Raw genomic sequence first — 23,555 nt, 5'->3', positions numbered from 1 at the left:
TACCCCTGGGGATAAAAATATATGTTTATAAAAAATAAAAAATTAAAGTCTAAAAAACAAAACAAAACAAAACAAAACAAAAACCCCAAAACAAAACAACAACAACAACACACACACACACACACACACACGAAACTGCATTAATTGTGATTAAATAGATATCCAGGCTCTGCCTTATTTGCTTTGAATACGTAGGTACAGAATAGTGACATTCAATGAATGCTTGTTGAGTAAATGAATGAGTAGTTTTAAAATACTACATAATTTCTTTGTGAATAGTTTCTAAGCTGCCTGACAATCCTGCCAAGTAGATTTGTGACTGTTTATAACTATTCTCACAGAATTTTAATTAGTGGTCAATGTCAATTTAAAGGTTGCTGCTGAGCTGTGTCCTTGGTACTCTGTTTTCTAAAAAAAATTTTTTTGAAAGGTACTTGATAAAGAAATACAAGATATGCTAAGATGTATAGCTACTATTCTGATTTTAAAAATTAGTATTCAAAAAAGTAGTTCCAAATCAACAAAAGAAGGCCTAAACAACAAGGTGAAATGTCACAGAGATAAATGTACATGTCTGCATTTAGGTTAAAAAAATCAATTGCAACAATGCAGGATGGTGTTAGAACTGGCTTGACAGAAGTTCATTTAGGGAGAACCTAGGTTTCCAGTAGAAAACAAATTCAATAAAACCCAATAATGTGACATAGCCACTTAATAAAACCACATGATATGGGCTTCTGGGTGCTTCAGTTGGTTAAGCCTCTGCCTTGGGCTAAGGTCATCATCCCAGGGTCCTTGATGGAACCCTGCACCACTGGGCTCCCCATTCAGCAGGGAGCCTGCTTTCCCTGTTCCTCCCTATTCATGTTCTCTCTCACCATCTCTGTCTCTCCCTCTCTCTCAAATAAATCAAATCTTTAAAAAAAAAATCACATGGTAGGATGATGTAGAAGTAAAGTAAGAAGCGTTATTACAAATGATATAATAATGCTGTATCTTTGCACCGGCCAACTTTCATCTGATATAATGCGCCTCAAGATCATTGTGCCACACTTCAGATGGGTGCTTGGACAACTGGAGTGGTTTTATGAGAGAACAACTAGAGTAAATAGTGAAATGGGAATCATGATGAACCAAGAACAGTTGAGGAAAACCATGTTTATGTGGGCCCTGATCCTGGACACTGGCTTGTTACTGGTACAATAATGTTGCTTAACAAACAATCGCAAAATATTATTATCATACATGAGACAATTCACGTGTTTTTGTTAGGCTAGAGGTTTGCTAATCTAGGCTCACTGGGGGCTCTGTACCAAGCTTGGGTGGAATTGGGATTGGCCTTGAGGTTTGGACTGCCCATGTGTTTATTACAGAACTCCGACTAAGGGCACAATAGCTACCTAGAGAAGCTCTTCTCATGGCAATAGGAAGAGAGCAAATGGGAAATGCCTAGTCCTCTTAATGTATAGGCTTAAGATGTGACATTATTGTATTAGTCAAAGCAAGATATGGAATAGTGAGGAGTTAGGAAAACAATCTACGTCTTTTGTGAGAGATACTGAACAATCACACATGGGGGCAGTGGATGAAGAATTGTAGCCAAGAACGCATGGAGCACTGGGTGTTACACGTAAACAATGGAGCGTGGAACACTACATCAAAGAGTAATGATGTACTGTGTGCTGACTAACATAACACAATAATAAAAAAAACACACTCTATCACACTGTGGATATTGATAGAGGGACATTATCTTTATAAAGAAAAGCTGATAGGTATATCAAAATTAGATTTACTATGTGTAGCTTCACAAGCTGCTTACTGATCAATGTATATAAATGGAGATTACAGGGAAGAAGATATTACTTCAGCTTGAGAATTTCTTAATAAGCTGAGGTGTTAAAAAACAAAATGAAGTGTTTGGGAAGCAATGTGGTATTAGTACAAAGTGCTCAGTCTTTGGAATTGGACAGGAAGCAGTTCAAACCTTGTCTAGTCCTGGGCAAAGTAAACATTCTAAACCTAGTTTCTTTATTTGTAATACGGATAAAACTGTCTACCTCATATGATCATGTTATAAAGTGCCTAATATACAAGCTGCTCTGTGTTATGGTATTATTTTTATTAGCAACTTACTTCTTTGGTCAAGAAATGGTCAAGTGTTTGCTGACTAGTCCTTCCGACTCCTCTCTTTGCTTCTTTCACACATCTTCTATAATTCAGTCTTACTGAATATTATATAATACAAATCTACAATTATTTATACTTGAATTCTAAATTCAAAAACTCTGAAATCAAATTTTTTTCTTCTTAAATAGGGTGTCTGAAATTATCAGGCAACAAAATTCTTACCTAAAGTGATAAATTATGTATAGCTATTTATGTCCTGCCTACTATAGTTACTCATTTATTTCAATGCAATAATATTAATATATATTTGTGGCACAGATGCAATAATAATATATGCATTGTACTTCCCTTATAAAATGTAAACTATTCTGAATATGAAATATCTGGTCCACAGTATTATAACTATAGAATTGTGATCCTGTGCTTAAATATATCATAGAGTTCATTATTCTCCTTCTACCACCTAGAAAATAGAAGGTCCTTAATACATAATAACCTTAATGAAACAGTAAAATAGGATGTTGAGATTATTATTAAAAGAAATCTAGTTATGGAGACTTACTAATATCTATATCTTATTTTGGCTCTATTACATATGCATCTGAAATAAATTCTGTTCCCTTTTCTGAGGTACCCCCAGGAGTTAAAGTGTCATGTTTTGTTTTTGTTTTTGTCCACTCTATAATTTAATGATCACAAAGTCCGTATTTTCCATCTCAACCACAGGTGTTTCAAGAAAAATACCTCCCTTCTCTCATTACTAGTGTTTAACTACAAAAAAGTAAGACCTGGAGGTTTTGTTTTGTTTTGGTTTCGTTTTTGTTTTAAGTGCAGATTGATTTAGAAACCAAAGAAAGCAATGGAAGTGCAGACAGATCATTCAGAGAAAGGATGAAATAGCAACTAATAGAGAACTTGCTGAGCTCAAATGAGCAAATCAGGCTGATGCAAAAAAAAAAAAAAAAAAGATGATCATAATTCATAATTTTCACCAAAGACAAATTCAGCTTTACCAGCTTCTAGATATGATGACAACCTCAAACTCTACCCCAAAATCATTCTTTTCTTACACTGGAATGCTATAATCCAGGCCTTCCTGTTCCTTTCCTATCATTTCAGGTAATAACTGCCCTACTACTCCTAAGTTATCTTATAATTTGATTCACCTGAAGGACATGTAGTTATTTAGTAATGAATCCTATTCTCATTTCTTTGTCTTTGTACATTATCTTTGCCTGGTTAAGTTTTTTTTTTTTTTTTTTTTTTTTTAGCCCAATTAAATCACAGCTGGGCATCAGCTCTGTTTCAGAAAGCTTCTGGTACTTTCTCATCACCCTCTACTCGATGGCCACCTATGTTCTCTCATAACCTCTGGCACATCCTTCTAGCACAGTACTCATTGCATGTTACACGTTTATTTGCATATCTGTCTTCTTCTCTCTCTAATTGTCTCCAAACAGCCCACTCGTGGATTTCAGGACGTCTTTAACAGACCACTATTTGAGTGCCCTCAAATAGCCATTTGGAAGGACTCCTTAATTCCATGTCCTTGGACACGTTTTCTGGATACTGACTTCTTGCTTATGTATAGAACAGAATTTAGAAAACAGTGACTGTGGCTACCTACAGATATATTTGGTTTAACCTATAGAGGGTTTAACTTTCAAAAATTAGTTGCTAATATGCACTGAAAAACTGATGTGGCTAGTTATAGTTTCCCCAAACAGCCACAATACAATTTTCCATGCTTGAACCGTGCCAGTTCCCCAGAGAGGGGTGAGGTCTAATACCCTTTCTCTTGAATCTGGCTGGACTTGTAACTTGCTTGTAACTAACAGACTGAGCCCAAGTTGTGGAAGGCAATACTACAGTTTCTCTTTTGTTCTTTGGGATACTCATATGTGGCACTCTCAGCTGCCATGCTGTGACGAAGCCTAAGCAACATCGAGTACTACATGAGCATCCCAAGCAGTAGCCCCAGTTTAGGTTATCAGCTGACATCTAGGATCATCTGCCAGATATATGAGAGAAGAATCTCCAGATGATTCCACACTCCAGCCACTGAGTCATCCCTACCATTTGAGTCTTCTTGCTGAGGCTCCAGACAAAGGGAAGAAGAAACAAACACCCCTGCTGTCCTTTGTTAGAATTCCTGATATACAAAATCCTCAAGTATGAAAGAGCATTATAAAGATGGTAATTTAAAAAAAATTAAAATAATGTTTTTATTTATTTGACAGAGAGAGAGAGACAGTGAGAGAGGGAACACAAGCAGGGGGAGTGGGAGAAGGAGAAGCAGGCTTCCTGCTGAGCAGGAAACCCAATGAGGGGCTTGATCGCAGGATCCTGAGATCATGCCCTGAGCTGAAGGCAGATGCTTAATTGACTGAGCCAGCCAGGTGCCCCAAAGAGGGTTATTTTATACCACTTGGTTTGGAGATGGTTTGTTTTGCAGCAATAGTAACTGGAAAACAGGTTTTCTTTGGGGGGGGGGGGGGATCTAAGCTCCCCTGGGCCCTTTAGTCTACATGAACTATATGGTCATAGTATCCTAAACTTGAACAGAAGATAGTTGCTTTCAACAGAGCACACAGTTTCCAGTTTGCCACAGTCTCCACTACTCCTTGTCTTTATACCTTGACAGTTATATATGCTTGTGAACATTTATGATCCCTAAATATGTTGATAACTATTTGTTACTTTTTTTTTTTTTTTTTTAGTGGAGCTAAGTATCTTTAGCGACCATTGAAGCCAGAATTTCACCTTGGGCTCTTTGACTGGCTTTAATACTAGGTTTTTTGCAACACATCATGTTCTTCAAGAATCTAAGATGATCTAACAGTTCCCATTTCTGAAGCTCTGATTGCATATGGTTTGCTCAGTACTTTCCTGTTCCTTTTGAGGGGTATCTCTAGTTCTAAAGTAATCTGCTGAGAAGAAATGACTGACTACTGACATATCCTGATCTCAGTAAATGATTAAACAGGTTTCAGTTACTAACTGGGACACTTCCTTAGGTTTTCTTGGGAGACTCGTCATTCAAGTGACTAGGGAAAATGTTTTTCCTAGCTTTTCTTATTGGAGACTTATAAAAGATATTTTATTGCTATTTTTAAATACAAATTGACTACTTAGGTAAGTAGTTTGGTTATCAAAATTAACCCTCGATGATAAAAAAATAAAAAAATACAATAAATATGTAATGAATAATTTGAGAAAACACATTGTTCCTTTCCTAAAACCAACAGCAAGTATTCTAGATGCCTAAAATAAGTATTCCAGATGAGGACTAAAAAAACTGTGTATCAAGAGCTGGAATCTTGGCAATACCCAATCCATTGTTCATGTATGCAGAGGTCTCTAGGCGATCTAGAGGCAGTAAATCCAGGCAATACCCAATCCATTGTTCATGTATGCAGAGATATCTAGATGGTATGAAAAATACAACTAACTTGTAGAATAACTGTGGAAAAATATCTCAAATCCAATAAACTTCTGTAAATTCAATCTCATCATTGGCTATAGTTTGAAACATTTAGAGAATTGAATTACAAAATGAGGGTGAGTCATTTTATACTGAATAGTACCACTTAAATGAATAGAACAAACTGTTACATACTTAATATGATAACTTTTATTAAATTACTGGATAACTGCAGTGACTTATACTTAAGTTTACATTAGAAGGGTTTCTGTAGATTCTTAGTATCAAATATAAGGACTTGCACTACATTTATAGCTTAAAAACAATAGTAAATAAATAAATTGCATTTTTTTTCCTTTGGTCCAAACTTTTCAAAAGCATGCAAATAAATTACTAGATTTTTATTATATTAAGTGCATATTCTCTGTGGCTTGTTCAAATAATAGCAGAAATCTGTTGACTCAATGAATCGATTTACATTTTCAGACACTGTTTATTAGTCTCTATGTCTAAGGCCTGTGGAGTTAACAGAGATGATTTGGAAGTCAACATTTACTACTTGAATAAACTTGGGAAAATCACCTGACATTTTTAAGTTTCAGTTTTTTCTGCCTCAAATGTTACTGCAAGGATTGAATGAGACAAAGTGGCCTCAACAATTAGCACAGCAGCCAGCATAAAACTAATGTTAGTTAGCATGAATCATTAGTTTCAAGTTTCAAGCCTCTGAACAACAGACCAGTCGTTCCCATTGTGTGGGCTCTGACCCTTGAGGAGCTAAAAAGTTGTGCAAGGGAGTCCAAGAACGCAATTTGTTCACCAAATGTGTATTTGTGTGCTCACTGTGTATTCTGACTTTTCTTCTTTAGTTCCTAGATGCTTTCTCATTAATAAAATACAAATTCATTTAAAGGCATTACTGTTTCCATGACAATTCAATAAATTCATTATTTATATCTATAAGCAACTGACACTAATATATACAATTACTAGTTGTTGGGAGTCTGATACAATTTTTGGATGCTGTGCTGCCTCTCTTCCATTTGCCTTCCCACTTCCACTCTTCCCTCCAGCCTGTTCTGGGGATGACTAACAGCAACACCACCTAGTAGGTTTCTTGTCTTCTGCCTCTTAATGGGTTCAGCCAATGGAAGCAAAGGTGGGAAACTGAAAGAGGGAGGAGAATGAGGTCAGGGTATTAACTCCCTGAACTTTCTCTTTGTGGAATGACCATGGCTCCCATTCTGAATCAAAGATCTCAGCTCCTTTCAATCCTAATTTTGGTAACAAACACCTTGCCCTGGGGATCCTAGTGCTAGAGTATTACACTGTTCCTTGTGGTTTCCCTTGTATTCTGCCACTGAAGATAGTTCCTGTATTAAATTCTCCTCAAATTATCCTAATTTAAGAGTGTCTTTTTTTTTTTTTTTCCCTACTGTGTAGACCTTGACTGGTAAAGATATTCAAAATGTGATCTTCATTCTAGAAAAACGTTGGGAACTTACATATCAGAAAGAGAAGTATATTCGCTCTCCTAGCTCATTCCTTTGTAATTTACAGAAGATTCTTTTCCTAGTGAATTCCTCACCTGATTCATGATTAAAAAAAGCAAAGTCTTCCATTATGATATGTTGCCTATTATACCAATTTTCAGTTAAAATTTTACACTGAAAAATTATAGTTTCTTAACATTTCACATCCAAATTAAATTGTCATTAGAATCAATGATCAAAATCCCTCTTGATTTTCATTTGCAGTATCACTGTTTCAGTCTAGGTAAATGTTAGTAACTTTTTTTTTTTTTTTTAACATGTATGGCTTTGGTTTGGTATAGATTCTTCCTGAAAATTTGGGCACTGGGAAAAACCAACTCATTGGTAAAATGATGTGACATATATAAATATGTAAAATATGTTTTCTTATTGAAGTATTACAAAAGCTATTTTATTGCATATTTTAAAATACGAACTGACTACTTAGACAAGTAGTTTAGCTATCAAAATTAACCGTCAGTAATAAAAAAATCAACAAATACATATGTAAAACATATGTGAATTTACATACTTTCAGAAGATTGATCTCTGAAAATGTTAATGACTTTGAGGAGTACATAAAATATTGGGTATCAGAACATGGACAGAATTTAATATTGAGTCCAATTAAAGTTGTTAATCACCAGCTGGAACTTGTCTTAAGCCAAAGACTTCAAATAATTGAGTTCCCCTGGAAATTGCAATGCTAGTCCTGCAATTCGAAGGTTGCATAATAAGCTCATCAATCCATTTTTTTTTCCACTTTTTATCCTCATTGACACAGCACAAGAGAAAAAAGATGGTCTGAGACCCCTCATATCATCATCATCTTTACCAGTCCTTAATAATGTCATTACATTGAGCTGCCTCCTAAGGAATCTTTAGAGAAGTCCCTCTTCGGATCCATCTGAAAATTTCCAGAACTAATGACACCTTACAAGACAACTGGGGATTAATTAAAGTTGTTAGAGCTTCTGAACTCCAGGTGAACCTTTTTAGGGTTGTTACCTTGTGAACCTCCCTTAGACTCTTTATTGAAGATTATATAATTATTCCATTTAGGTGTCTGCCAGATTCTACTTTATAATTTCCACAAATTCTGTCCTCACCTATGCTGACTAACTAGTCATTTAAAGACCATTTTCTCTGAATATTTTTATTTTTTTCTATCAGTTCTGCTAAGTCACACATAATTTACTGCTTTACCTTCAGCTTCTAAATTGGAATTTCTTCTGATTTTGACCATGACAGTGCCAAAATAATATTCATATTGTTTGTAAATGATGGAGATGTTTTATGCTCATACATTTCTCTTTATTCCACTTTAGAACCTTTCTCCATTTTCCTCCATAAATCCAAATCATACTTTAAAAAACCCTATTAAAGAGGCACCACTTGATTTAAAAAAAACAAAACAAAACAGTTCTAGACTGATTCTTGTAAAAAATGAACTTTCTCTCACTTCTAACTTCTAATACTTGGTCACTCTATAGTTGTTTCACTTATATTTATTTAAATATATATGCAGCTTGCAAATGATTCCTCAAACAAATTGTTAGGGGCAAATACTAAAATATATTTAAAAATTTTTTTAGATAAGTATTGTCACCGTATGGTGAGTATGCTTTCTGACACAAATAATCATTTAATAAGTGCTTATTTAACTAAATTGTTAATATTACCTTCTCCTGGCATAGTTGGATCAAGAGAAATAATCGAGATATAGGAATTTAATACATATGTCATGAATTTTCTCAGCGTTTATCTATTTCTATTACAAATTGGTACTATATTTAAAAATCCTTCCTCATAGTTTTCTGAAATACTGTTGTTAATTTCATTCATTTGTTAATGCGTTCATTTATCTTTTGTTCATTTATTCAACAAATCTTTACTGAGAACCTCTAGTGTGCCAGAAACTCTATGAGTATTAAGGCCATGTTTTGACCAAAATAGATATTTTATAATTATTGCAAAAGAGAACATTAGTATCACTTTTTGAGAATATTAGATTCATTTTAATTAATTTCATGACCTGATTTCTTTATCTATTCTGGTTTAGGACTAAGATATCTGAGAAACACATAAATATTTTGTCAATAAATATAATACATAGAATTTTGCATATTGTATTCTTCTTGAGGGAAGAGGCTCTTATTTTACAGCTTCATAGTGTAGATATACATTAAGTCTGACATTCATGTATTCAATAATCATTATTCAGTACATACCCTATAAAAGGCTCAACACTGGATACTGTGAGGGTATCAGACAAGGATCCTAGGAAGGTAGTAAGAGTGATATGTAATGTGTACACAATTGATCCCATGTAGGACAGAGAGAGAAAGAGCCATAGAGAAATAAAGATATGGTGCTATTGAAATTCAGAGCAAAACCAGGTTATTCCCAAATAAAGGATTAAGGAAAAACTTTTTGGAAGAGTTGGCTTTGAGCTGGACCTAGGAGAATGGGATGAATTTAGCCATAGAAAATGGAATAGATAAGAAAGGAAAAAGAAAAGGTAGCAGAAGTGCGCAGAAAGTATCTTTTTACATATAAATTATGATTCATTAAAACAAGACCAATTTTTTCTGAAATTATTCTATTACTTTTTATGCATAATTATCTTCAATTATTGTAATATTCACCTTTGAAATATTCAAAAATAAATTATCCTAATCTCCCATTTTTTCTTCTTCCTTGTCTCTTAGGGTTAGCTAAGCCCATTTAAGTATTAGCAGAAGAAAGATGCTGAAAGTCACTCACTTTCAGAAAATTATTCCAAAATCTCTATCAGCTGAATGTAGCTCTACAAAGCTAAATTAAGAAATTGTTTTACTCTCTCCTAGTTGTGTTTTTAGTGTGTGGTAATTTTTTTTTCTACCAAATAGTTTCTAAAACAAGATATAATACTTTATTATCACCATTTTTATGCACTAATATACAAAGATTAAATTACAATTTGTTTGAAAATATAAGCAGATGCTTTAAATATGTAGCCAATTCACATACAATATTCAGTGTCTGTGACATGATGCAAAATTTCCATCATCCTAAATAATTGTGCTGTTTTGATATGTAACTGGGATTATTAAGATATCACCTATGGTATAAATTCTTAGCTCATGATGGCTTTTCTATGTAACATACTACAAATAAAGCAAAACTCAAAGTTGAAGATGGTCATTTTCCTAATGATATGTTATATATATATATTTATTATATATATATATAAAATGTTATGCTTAGCTTTAAAAGTATCAATTCACACTCATCTTTTTCCTAATTGCCTATAGTATTCTCTCTAAGTAGAATTTCCTTTCACTTCTTTCACTAAGCTGTCCTTCTAGTCACGCAACATGCATACTTATGCATTACATGTAGTTTTCCTCCACTCCATAATGACCTTAAAGTTGTTTCTTTCTTTGTCACTCCCCCCCCCCCAGATATTACTTAATGAAGCATCCAGATTTCTTTGGGTCCCATTAAAGTTGGTCAATAAATGGTCAATGCTGTAATGATTTTGTGACAATTAGTTCTATAGTTTCTGTCAATCACATATAGGGGAGAATCACTTAACTATCATAGGAACTTTTCCTACTTTCCCATGAAGACTGTAACTTTTTTCAGAAAAAAATATTTGGGAGATAGATTTTTCTAAGAATGCATTTGTTTAATGACAATTTATTCATAATTGCCAAAAAAAAAGAAACAATGTATTTGTCCTTCAAATGGTGAATGTAGTAACTATGGCACATCCTTACAAACACTGCATAGTAATAAAAAGGAAGAAAACATTGATACACATAATGATATGAATAAATAAATATCAAATATATCATGATATGTAGAGAAGCCAGACTCAAAAGGTTACATATCATATCATTTCTACTTATATGGCATGCTAGAAAAGTCAAAATTGTAATGGCAAAAAACTGATTGCTGTTTCCAAGCCCTGGGAGGGAGAAAAGTTGTCCATAGAGGGCCATAAGGAAACATTTTGGGTTGACTTAACTGCCCTAAAGGTTAATTTTGATAGTGGGCACATGATTGTTTGCATTTGTCAAACTCATACAAACTCTGTAACTTAAATGGGCAAAATTTACTATATATAAATACTACCTCAAAAAATGTGACTTTAAAAAAGTAAAAATAAATTGATATCTCAAAATGTGATCAATCTGAAAAGATATAGTCAACAATCATTTAGAGGTCCATCAAGAACAGAAAGGAATTATTCGTTCCATAGGCTGTTTTATAAAATTCCCTTTTCAGGAGTACGAATAACATTCATGTATCTTTTATTTTACAAATAAAAATTACATTTTGGGAAAAAAAAACTTCATTGAACAAATGCCTTATGTTTCACTGTTGTGTTAATTATGAATTTACTAAAATAATCTCCAAAAGTAACAATATTTTGTTAAATACAAGCTTACTTAATGAGTTTATTAGTTATGATAATCATCTAGTTTTAAAATAATGCACTGCTATTATTAACAATTTTAAGATTATTATCTTTTATCTCTCAGTCTAGTAAACAACTTAATAATTCAGGAAGACAATGGAGAAAAACCACTGCTAGAAACTCTCACATAACAGAACAGGAACTCAGATACAAGAGACAAAATAGCAGGATTAGAAATAATCCTGAGAAGGATGCTTTAGACAGCAAATGCCTTACCTTTGCGTTTGGGTGGCATAGCTGTTATCATAAGTCTCATAGGTCTGGTCATCATATTCACCCCCGTAGCCGTCATCATACCCCTGAGGCAGAAAATGGTAGAAAGACCTATTAGCAATCAACTTGATTAACTTAGATCTGGTTTGGCTTAATGAGATTTTAAATGATGTGACCTTAATTTAGTTTTTATGTTTGGTTAGTTACTCTGCATCAGATTTTACTAGACTAATAATTTCTTCATAACCTTGACTAATATTTCATGGACCAGATATTAATGCTTAATAATTAAACTCAGCATGTCATTAAAATAGCAATACCTACCCTATAATTTATCTGGAATTTTAATCAATATTAAAGAAGACTATAAGACTATGTAAGAAGTTAAAAATAATATTTTTGAAAATATTATGGTTAGATAGTGTGCTAATATCATGGTGGTGTTAACATGCTGGTTACAGCCCCACTGGGGTTTTTTCCCCCCCCTGATAATAATCACAATTATGACTGAAACTATAAAATTCAGGATCCTTAAATTGTTACCAACTTTCAATAAAAAAGATACAGTCACCATTGCAAAACAAACAAACAAGAAAGGAGAAAAAAGAAAAAGGGAAAGAAGAAAGAGTAGGAGGGAAGGAAGGAAGAAAATATGAGAGGGGAGGGAAGGAAGTGACAAAGGGAAGGACTGGGGGAGGGGCGGGAAGGAAGTGACAGAGGGAAGGACTGGGGAGGGAGGATAGGAGGCAGGAAGGAAGGGAAGAGAAAAAAAAGACAGAAACCCCACAAAGAGCCTTTATTTTGTTGTCCATTCTACAGTTTTTAAATCTCCTAAGTAAGATAATGTGGGTGGTGAGTTTGATTACCTAACTAAATTAATGCTACCCAAACTAATGCAGATTTGTCACTGCAGACGGTGAAAGCAAACTAGCAGCATACAATCCAGTTACCAATCACTGTGTGAGAAATTTCCTTTTATTTCCCTTTGTAGTCACTGACTATACTCTAAACCCTAGCCATCCACCTCACCTACTCCCTACCTCTGAAAAAAGCTTTTGATTTTTCTGCCTCTGGGCCTTTGCTGGTGTGTCTCTTTCCCTGGAATGCACTTCCATCCTATCCCACCAATTCATAATTTCACTTCAGTCTGGAGGCTTATAAATCTCTCTATTATATTCAAAAATTTAAACAAAAAATATGTAGACATGAAAGTTTCCATATCATTTTTGAATAAGATCTTGAGTTCATTTAATCTGAAAACTAATTTTTTTTTCATCAACCCAAGAACGTTTTTAAAATATTATTTATGACTTCTCCATCTGGCTTACCACTTATATAATGCTATTATTTATATATGAGGTTTGCTGAGTCTGACTTTAATTTCTTTTATACTGCTTATGGTTTTCCTCATATTTTTGCTCTGCACTATGGGATTGTTTCTCTATTTGATCTTTGACTATTCGAATTCAGTTCGTGTTGAATTAAAAAATTAAATATTCTAAAGTTAATTTTAACATATAAGATTATTTTTTTAAATAGTACTAAAGGATTTATGCACAAAAAACAGCACTTTATTTCTTTGTCCCTCTATAAACCTCAGTTCTCTTTAAGTCTTTTCATCTGTTATTCTACCATTAATTTTTTGTATTAAGTAATATGGTTAATGTTGCTGATTTATGAATTTTGATTATTTTCTATTGACTAGCCATTCAGGTTACTAAGGATTGTTTTTTAGAGTCTTCTCTACATTTTTCCCTACACTTTAATATAGTTTCATCATTACTTTTGTTAAATAGCCAATATCTACACTGTCATTCAATAATAAATATTATTCACTAAGAGTCCAAGTAGGTTAATACAATTCTTTTTTTATGTTCATATACTTTTTGTTTCTTCTAAAGTTAATAATTGCTCAATCATTTTATTATTTTCTTGGCTTCCTATATATTTTGAATTATTTCTTTGTAATTATCCCCCTATGTTGGGCTCCACACCCAGGATTCTCTCTCTTGTTACCCCTCCCCTTCTCCCCTTCACTCATGTACTTGTTCTCTCTCAAAAGAGTCTAGTTAACATACAATGTAATATTAGTTTCAGGTGTATAATATATCGCAGCAGCACTTCCATACAACACCCACTATCCATTATAGCAAGTGCCCCCTTAATCCCCATCACCTGTTTTACCCACACACCCCCTGCTCTTGTAACTATCACTTTTGCTCTCTCTGTAGTTAACACAATGTTTCTTGGTTTGCTTCCCTCTTTTTTTCCCTTTGCTTATTTGTTTTGTTTCTTAAATTGACATGAGTGAAATCATATGGTATTTGTCTTTCTCTGACTTATTTCATTTACCATAATACTTTCTGGCTCCATCCATATCATTGCAAATGGCAGGATTTCACTCATTTTTATGGCTGAGTAATATTCCATCATATATATATATATACATATATATGTATACATATATACATACACACACACACACACACACACACCTCTTTATTCATCAGTCATTGGGTACTTGGCTGTTTCCACAATTTGGCTATTGTACACAGTGCTGCTATAAACATCAGTATCAATGTATCCCTTTAAATTAGTATTTTTGTATCCTTTGGGTAAATACCTAGTAGTGTGATTTATGGATTATATAGTGTAGTTCTATTTTTAACTTTTTTTCTGTGTCTGTTAGCCGTCTGGATGTCTTCCTTGGAAAAATGTCTATTCATGCCTTCTGCCCATTTTTAAACTGGATTATTTGGTTTTTAGGTGTTGAGTTTTATAAGGTCTTTATATATTTTGGATACTAACCCTTTATGGAATGTGAAATTTGCAAATATCTCCTCCCATTTTACAGGTTGCCTCTTAGTTTTGTTGAGTGTTTCCTTCACTGTGCACAAACTTTGTATTTTGACATAGTCCCAATAGATTTTTTTGTTGCTATGTCCAATGTCAAAGAGGTTACTGCCTGTGTTCTCGGTGAGGATTTTAACTAAATTTCTAAAATCCTCTAGGATTTTAACTTTCACATTTAGGTCTTTCATCCATTTTGAATCTATATTTGTGTATGGTGTAAGAATGTGGTCAGGTTTCATTCTTTTACATGTGGCTGCCCAGTATTCCCAGCACCATTTGTTGAAGAGACTGTCTTTTTCCCAATGGATATTCTTTCCTGCTTTGCCAAAGATTAACTGACCATATGCTTATGGTTTATTTCTTGGTTTATTATATTGTCTTGATCTATGTGTCTGTGTCTATCTTTGTGCCAGTGCCATACTGTTTTGATCACTACAGCTTTGTAATATAACTTGTGATGCCTCCAGCCTTGCTTTCCTTTTTCAACAGTGCTTTGGCTATTTGGGGTCTTTTATGGTTCCATAAAACTTAAGGATTGTTTGTCCTAGCACTGTGAAAAATGCTATAATCCACGGACAGAAGACCAATGTATAGAAATCTATTGCATTTCTGCACAACAATAATGAAGCAGCAGGAAGAGAAATTAAGGAATCAATCCCATTTACAATTACACCAAAAACAATAAGATGCCTATGAATACATGCAACCAAAGAGATAAAAGACCTCTGAAAAGTGTAAAACACTGATGAAAGAAACTGAAGATGAGACAAAGAAACGGAAAGACATTCCATGCTTATGGGTTGAAAGAACAAATAATATTAAAATGTTTATATTACCCAATGCAATCTACACATGAATGCAATCCCTATCAAAGTCCTCCAGGTTTTTATTGGTTTCTATAACTCTGCATTTTTGAGTAGTCTAAACCAGTTGTTTTGTAGACTTTCCTATATTCTGAATTTGATTATTCTCATAATTACCTTTTGTTTCAATGTTTTTGAAAGGATACTGCACCTGTGATACTGTGTTGAACATTTATCTGATTGCAAATTTTAAAATTCTAACCCCACACTAGATTGATTAACTGAGTATAGAAGTTTAGGCTGAAAAATGGTTTTCGATCAGAATTTTTGAGGGCTTTGATTGAATGTTTTCATTACTATATATTGGTGCTGAGAATTCCTGCTACTTGTATGTGACCTAGTTTTATTTTATTTCATTTCACTTTTTTTTCTTTCTGGATGCTTTTTCAAATTTTATCTTTGGTTTTCTGAAATTTTATAATGCTCTGCCTGTGTGTGTGTGTGTGTGTGTGTGTGTGTGTGTGTGTGTCTTTTCATTCAGAACGCTGGATACTCAGGGAGCTCTTTCAACTGTGGGAGCTTGTGTTCTCCAGTTCTGGCAAATGTCATTGTACTTTTCTTCTCTCTTTCTAGTACTCTTACTAATGAGATATTGGATCTTCTGCATTGCTGCATTAATCTTTCCTTTATGTCTTATGTGATATCTCTTATTCTTTTGTTTTACTTAATGAAATCAATCTTTCAGCCATAGTATAAGATATATAACTTTATTTGCCCACCTGTACCCCTCCAACACACACATTAACAACCATTAGAGTGTATATGGGAGGCTCCTGTGTTCTCAGGTGAAATTTAGGCTTCCTAGTTCTCAACTCAAGGCTTCATCTCCCCTCTGGTAGAACAACAGTTAACACGACAGCTGGAATTTCCCATAGCTGAACAAGACAGGCAGACTGGTTCTCTATCTTGGGGATCACTGGGTCAGTAACTAGGGCATTAATTGTATTTGGCACAGGTGTCTCAGGGGCTGCACACATCTTTTCTAGCATCCATACTATTGTTCTCCAACAAAATTCTAAAAATATGGCTTCATTGACCCCCAGTTGTTACTCTGGACTCAAAGCTCTAGCTTCTAACAGAAAGCAAGCCAAGTTTTGCTTTTAAAACAAAAACAAAAGTTTTTGTGTTTGTGGGCCCACACTAGAAGAGCCAAGGTGGGACTCAGGTACATATTTTCAGAGTCTTCAAATCCCTAAATTTCCTATGTTTTCCTTGTTTTTTCTGTTGAAATGCTACTGATATCTAAAGGTTATTTTATATTACACAATCTTCAGGAAAATTTTCCTGCTTCTTTCAAGTTTATGGTAACCCTTGTCTTCTGAATTCTAAAAGACTGTTGTTTTTATCACCAGTACTTAGAACAGTACCAAATATGTACTGTATTTTTTTTTTACAATTTTTTCACTTTTTAAAATTGAAGCTCCTGAGACACATGGACTATGTCATACTTAATCACCTTTTTTTTTTAGATGCCTTATGGTGTTTAGTATAGTTTATTCCATAGAGTATTTTCTTAATAAATATGTATCAAATTGCTAAATTAGCATGAAGGAGAGTATTCTCACCCAGAGCAGATATGGATTGACTCAAATCAGTCACCACTGAAAGAGAAATATTTTAAATGATGATTTTATCAAGTAGTAGTTTTATCTCCATTTATGAAGGATAGCTTTACCATTTAGCTTGTGGAAGGCTATTACATCTTCCCTCCTCACTTACACTTTTATTTTTTTAAGTCTTACACAGAAAATCCGTAAAACATACAGAAATCTTTCCTGGCAATGCACAGTTTCATAAGGTATATAGTGCAGTGGTCCCCAAGTAATCGTCCTTACTGTAAAAGGGAAAGTAAATGTGGATACTTATACATAATTTATTTTTGTTTTCTTACATTTGACATAAGTTTATATAGTTTTCTTAGGACAAGTAAAATTATGAATCATACTGGTAATGTTCTAACATAAATCAGTAAAATAGAAATGCTCCCTACAAAGCCAGTCAGTATCTGTATGAGATTCAACTTAGATATGAATAATCAACTAAGAAATCAAAACATATTCTTCCCATTTTTGCTCCATTGTTTCTGCTGTTTCCTTTGAAGAAATTACTTTTTTTTTTTTTTTTTTTTTTTTTTTAAGAAATTTCTATGCCCAAGGAGGGGCTCGAACTCACCCCCTGAGATTAGGAGTCATATGCTCTTCTGATTGAGCCAGTCAGGTGCCCCTGAAGAAAATTACTATCTTATGTCTCTGCCTATTCACACAATTGTACTAAAAATTATGACTTTTTTTTGACAATAGAAAGATTTTCTTTATTAATGACCCCAAGTGTATTTCTTAGATATAGGGGTTTTGAACTCAAATACTTAGGAGAAAACAAGTTAAGATTGCTTTGTCCTGCAATTTATTACCAGTGACATACTGCAAGGTGCAACAGCTTGGAAAAGGAGGAAGAAGGCAAGGGGAATGGGGGAAGATAAAGAAAAGGAATTAAGTCGATCAAATGGAATTCTTTTTTTTTCCTTTTTTTAAAAAAATCTTGAGAACTATTATGTCCTTGCCAGCACTGCTCATTTCTCCAGATTATTTTCCAAACATGTACAAAATGGAACCAAAATGGAGAACCCCTTAAGAACCTGAAGCCGCACCATATGAAAAGCTATGATTAGCCAGTAGCCTTCTGTTGCCGGCCACCTCCTCCTCCTGCTCCCAATTCTAGCGGTATGAAAATGGTCTTCCCTGTGACTGTTTTCGGTTTTCTCAGTGTCTGCACATTTCAGCACCTCGAGGAAGTTGCTGGTTTTGCCCACATCATATGTGAATCTAGGCCTTAGAGCACTTGAGGTGGTAGTGAAGGTGGTCCCAGGACATGTGGATCGGGTTGTTGGTGCTTTCTCGAGCCCTGGCCTCGGTGTGGTGAGGGAATGAATGAAGGTTATAGAGCCAGTGTTGTCACCTGCTGCAGCATCTGTGTCTTTCAGCTCCAGAGGAGGTTCCCGGTGGCTAAGGGGGAACTATGGGGGCTGTGTGTCCTTGTTTGAACTCTTGCATGGACACTTTTCCAATCACTACATCATCGTTATCCTTAAACACTGTACTGAAGACTACTGTGACGCTATCCTTTTTAGACTAAACATACATGGTCTCACCATCCCTCTAACAGATAAATGCACCGTTCTCTCCTTCTCTGCCCTCATCTTGGGATTAGAAGCATTTCTCAAAGACAGAGGCAAAACAATTTAATGTCAACATGCCAGCCTGATGCCCAATGGAATCCTTGGATGCCGGCAAGATTATCAAGGTCATATAGCAAAGAGACATTGTATCCTGGTTTGTGATTTACCAAGAAAACTCTGTACATCCTCTTTATTAACTCAGTATCCCGTGCCTGAAGTTCCTTGTAGAATTTCAAAGAAACACTGACCATCACTTTTTTTTTTTTCTCCATTGGGATTTGAAATATGATAGAGGACTCCCAACAAAATCTGCAAGTTTTACTTCTACTGCTTCTGGTTTGTGACCAGCGGCCACATTTTTTAACTTGCGTGTGACCTCAATGATGTCATTGCTCACCTCCAGCAGGATTATGCCAGCAGCTGGCCCCCAAGCCTGAACCCGGCCTGCCCAGCCACAGCTGATGGTCCAAGACCGTTTTAGATGCTAATTAAATTATCAGGGTCTCAGAATAGAATTTTCTATATCCGATGTCCCAATGAAAGAGAAAAACACCTTCTGCAATTAAAAGTTTAATGTTATTTCCTTCCAGCTGAAGCCAGATGATTTGGCATCTTTCACAAAAAAAACAAAATATCCAAGGAGGAAAAGATTCATTGTTTTCTGGAACATGGTTATGGAGAACATCTCTTCTATCTTGAATTCCTTCATATTTGTGAAGTTATAAATTCTTTAGTTTTCTATTCTTTGAACCAAATAAAAGATCCTTACAAGATCCTTAAGAAATGCAGTCTTGGCTATTTTCCAGATCTTCACCAAGTCCTCTACAATTTGCTAAAGTTATAATTTGAAGTGGAGTCAGATGTGAAGGCCTGAGTAGTGTGAAAGAAGAGAATGATTTCTTTGTAGTTCCCTATGAATTCTATATAGGTCACTTTATACATATACTTTATGAATATTGGGCAAGGCAGCTTATAGGGGAGATGTGCATTACTATAAATACATAATTATACAAAGCCACCCTTTTCAAATCTGCTTTAGATTTTTTTCTCTGCCTTCATATGCCTACTAATTTTTCAATTTAGTTTAAGCACTCCTTCTTGAACTATGATTTCTGCACCAATTTTGGGTTTCAAATCTAAATAATATTGGCTCTCTCTATATGTAGGCTTAAAATAATAGGAATTTCACCAGACTGTATATTAATCACTGAATTTATTATCCAAGCAACAGAGATAAAAGAAGAATAAGACTTAATTCCTGTCTTTGAGAGGTTCTCAGCCTGTGTGATCTGATAACTGTTTAACAAATGCCTCTTCAAAAAAGTATGTGCATGTGTGTGGTATGTACGTATATATATTTTCACTATAAATTTGACTGACATAACCACACAATTTGCAAATAAAAATCAAATATATAAATATATATAAATTTAATTTATACTTATAATAAATTGTATATTTAATTTATATTAAAATTAAATTTATAGCACACAACGTACAGATAAAATATCTAATTTATTTTGTTTTATACACATACAATTTCATTGTGACTTGCTATCTCTTGTAAAATCAGTTTTTATAATTCTGATATTACAATGATACCATAATAAATCACAAAACAGATAAAACATGACTATCATCTTTTTTTAAAGGCACTCTATGAATTTTAATTAGCATAAATACAAAGAAAATACACCTAGGAATATCCCAATGAAACTGCTGAAAATCAAAATTTAAAGGCATCCAGGAAAAATTGGTACATTATCTTAAAAGTGAACAAAAAGAGACAAAGCCAAATTTTTCAACAGAAATGATGGAAGCAAGAAGACAATGGAATGCTATCTCCTGTGTGATGGCTATCTTATTCAGCAAATAAGACAGCCTTGTATTGATGAACATTCTAAATCTGACTTGAATGCCATTTGAAATTTTCATTCATGTTGGTTGGCAAGTAAAATGAAAGGGAAATCTTAAATACATATGTCAGCTTTATTCATTTCTCAGTTATGTGAGCAACGTTGTTCTGAGTTGGACAATGGCTTTTACATACTAGGAGAATAGTCTCTAAATTTTGTGTTCTGTTCACACTGTTACAGGCTATAGGATGATACCATTTTAAGGTAAATCTGCATTATTAAAATTTTCTCCATAGTGTTCTTAAATCTACATAATCAATAACAAAAGATCAAGTCCTAGCTTTTGGCATTTGCTGGTATCTGTGGTGTAAATAGTCTTATCACGGCTGATTTCAGGATATCAACATGGAAAAGCAACAAATTTGGGAAGAGATAAACAGTAGCACACTATTATAAATTATTTTCACCATACAAAAGCAACAGACATAAATAACCTAGAGCATGGATTGTAATAAAATAATCAGATATGATGAACCTGAAAATATTATCTCTTTCATATAATTTATTTAATTTTAATTTAATCTTTAATAATAGCTGGATCAAATAGCCAATCACAAAATTTCTGAACATTTTACAAGGGGTCTGGTGAGCCAGCAAAAGTCAGTTGTAGCACACCACTACTCTCAGCTTACTATATACATGAGACCAGTAGATGTCTGAGACACTGAAATACCTATGGAAAGCATTTAATAGAGTATGTAATAGGTGCTATGAGTGCAAGAATTTCTTAGGAAAGGTCTTAATTGAGATGGTTATTTGTGGATAAATCTCTGTTTCTAGATGGACCAGCAGGTGGTGTGGGAACATTCCACTTTCCAAGAACATCAAGGGTGAATGCCGGGCAACATCAAAGGAAATCCGGTGTTAGGGAACTGTTAGCAGTTGAATGTAACTAAAGCACAAAATGTCTATGAAAGGGTAGGCAGTCAGGCTCAAGAAACAGATAAAAGGAAGTTTTGAAGTTCTTCCTGTGACATGGTAAGGAGTTTATCTGTATGTATCCTGTAGGCAAGGGAGCCATGGAAAACTTTCAAGCGGAGGAATGACGAAATATACATCTGCATTTTGCAACTGTCTTTAATTCTTAAAAATTCCAAGTCTTTTGGGATGAGGCTCCATTTTCCCCCTCTACTTTCTTGAATATGTTAATCATAGTTATTGTAAAACCTCTGGATGATAACTCTAACATCTGAGTCATCAGCGCCTTCATTTTTTTCCCTCTTGCTTTTGGTTGAATTGATATTGATCTTAACATGCCTTATAATTTTTCAGTGAACCCTCTCCTCAGTGTTGTGTATTGAAATTTGTGAAAACTTTGGCTGATGGTATTTTCTTCCAAAGACGATTAAATGTTCTCCCGATAGGCAGTTGAGAAAGCAGCAGATGACCTCAATGTCCTGGAGACTTAGTCTGAGGCAACTGGACATAGGTGTTTCAGGCTTAGATAGTCTGGGCTACAAATAGAGCTCTGGAAGTCATCAGCACATAGATGACAGTTGAAATAACAACCACTGTTCAGACGGTCTATGGAGATGAGAAGCTTAGGCTACAGCAGGCTCTATGTGAACACAGTGTTTGAAGTCCCACTCCCCTCTTTAATTGATCTTTATCTCACTAGGAAATGGAAGGTACAAGCATCCACTATAATAAACAGAATCATGTTTTCTATAAGAAGAACTCACTCCAAAAAGAAAATCATTCTTGAATTCATAAAGAAGATGTTATTTCTTGGAAAGCCTATTGTAAAAGTACCCATGCTAATGTATTTCTTAACATTGACCTGTACCGTGAGAATCCTTGGCTGTCTCTGTGTGCTCTCTACCACCCACAGACAACAAACCAAAACATCTTGGCAAAAATGGAAACATAAATAGATTAGGTATTAAATTTCCTCAGTATATAGAGGTTTGCTAATCTGTGCTCATTTATGGAATTTCAGAAGATTTCTTGTACCTCAAAAAGGGAGTTATCACTCATAATAGTTTAGAACATCTCTGACTGCAATGTAGACATGCATACATATGTTTTCAAAATACTAAATTATGTTACTGACACTTTGTTAATGATTGTTGTAATGATTTTACATATTTAAAACGTTGAGTTGGATCGTATGACATTGCCATAAAGTCAATTTTCTGTAGTCCAACCTAATACTAGTATTAGAAGCTATAATAACTAACATGTTTTTATCGACTAAAGAGAAGTAAAAATGTGTTATGATGCTAGTAAATTATTGTGGCTTCCAGAAGAAAATCATTTGGATTTAAATGATATGAAACACCATCCTCACTCTGGTATATACCTATACTTTCATCGAAGATTCTTAAACTTAACAGGCACGTTTAACGTTTGGTCATTATTCTCATTACAGGTTTTATTTTCTGTAAAAGGTCAGTGGGTATTAAAAGAAAGTAAAAATAAAAGGAAATAACATGGAATTTTCAAAAATAATCGAGAGAAGAAGAAAATAAAGACAAGCATGAAATCAAGAACCATTAAACATTCCGGAATTAAGTAATTTAATTATGAGGGTCAAGATTATAAATTTGTCACTAAACACTAAAATATTACGCACAGAAGCAATTTGCAAATGCTGCCCTTTAATGGTATTGAATATAATTAACAGGTCAAACAGAACTTGACATTTAACTTTCTTTATGAAGTGTGGTTAATTCTTATAACATATGTTCCCTCCTTAACTTAATGAGTTATATCATAAAATGCATAAGATCCACTTCATATATGATCTTTTGTTATTATAATAACACTTCCTGGTAATAATACAAATTAAAAAACATAAAATATTATTAGAACAAAAAACTAAACACAGAATGTCTATGTTTTAATAGTCAGTATTCCCATAAGATGTAATGATCAATGCTTATGACAAGTATCTCCTAAATTATGGATTATTTATGCTTTCCCATGTTTCTTTTCTTAAAAGTTTTATTTTGATGTGATTATCTCCCTATTTTTTTTTA

General features: G+C 34.1%; 1 protein-coding gene and 1 pseudogene across 2 annotated transcripts in view; both read right to left on the bottom strand.

The window, feature by feature from the left end:
- The window catches only part of KHDRBS2 (KH RNA binding domain containing, signal transduction associated 2), a 573,828-nt gene that overhangs the window by 32,299 nt on the left and 517,974 nt on the right, over positions 1–23,555 (bottom strand). For both annotated transcript variants that reach the window (XM_059399029.1, XM_059399028.1), the window contains exon 7: positions 11,771–11,853. In XM_059399029.1, the coding sequence (XP_059255012.1) occupies positions 11,771–11,853 (83 nt within the window). The remainder of the gene's footprint in view (positions 1–11,770; positions 11,854–23,555) is intronic.
- LOC132018489 (actin-related protein 2/3 complex subunit 2-like) lies at positions 18,053–19,064 on the bottom strand (annotated as a pseudogene).

The sequence above is a fragment of the Mustela nigripes genome, chromosome 5, assembly GCF_022355385.1.
Source record: "Mustela nigripes isolate SB6536 chromosome 5, MUSNIG.SB6536, whole genome shotgun sequence".
NCBI lineage: Eukaryota > Metazoa > Chordata > Mammalia > Carnivora > Mustelidae > Mustela > Mustela nigripes.
This window is presented reverse-complemented; position numbering and strand designations above follow the sequence as displayed.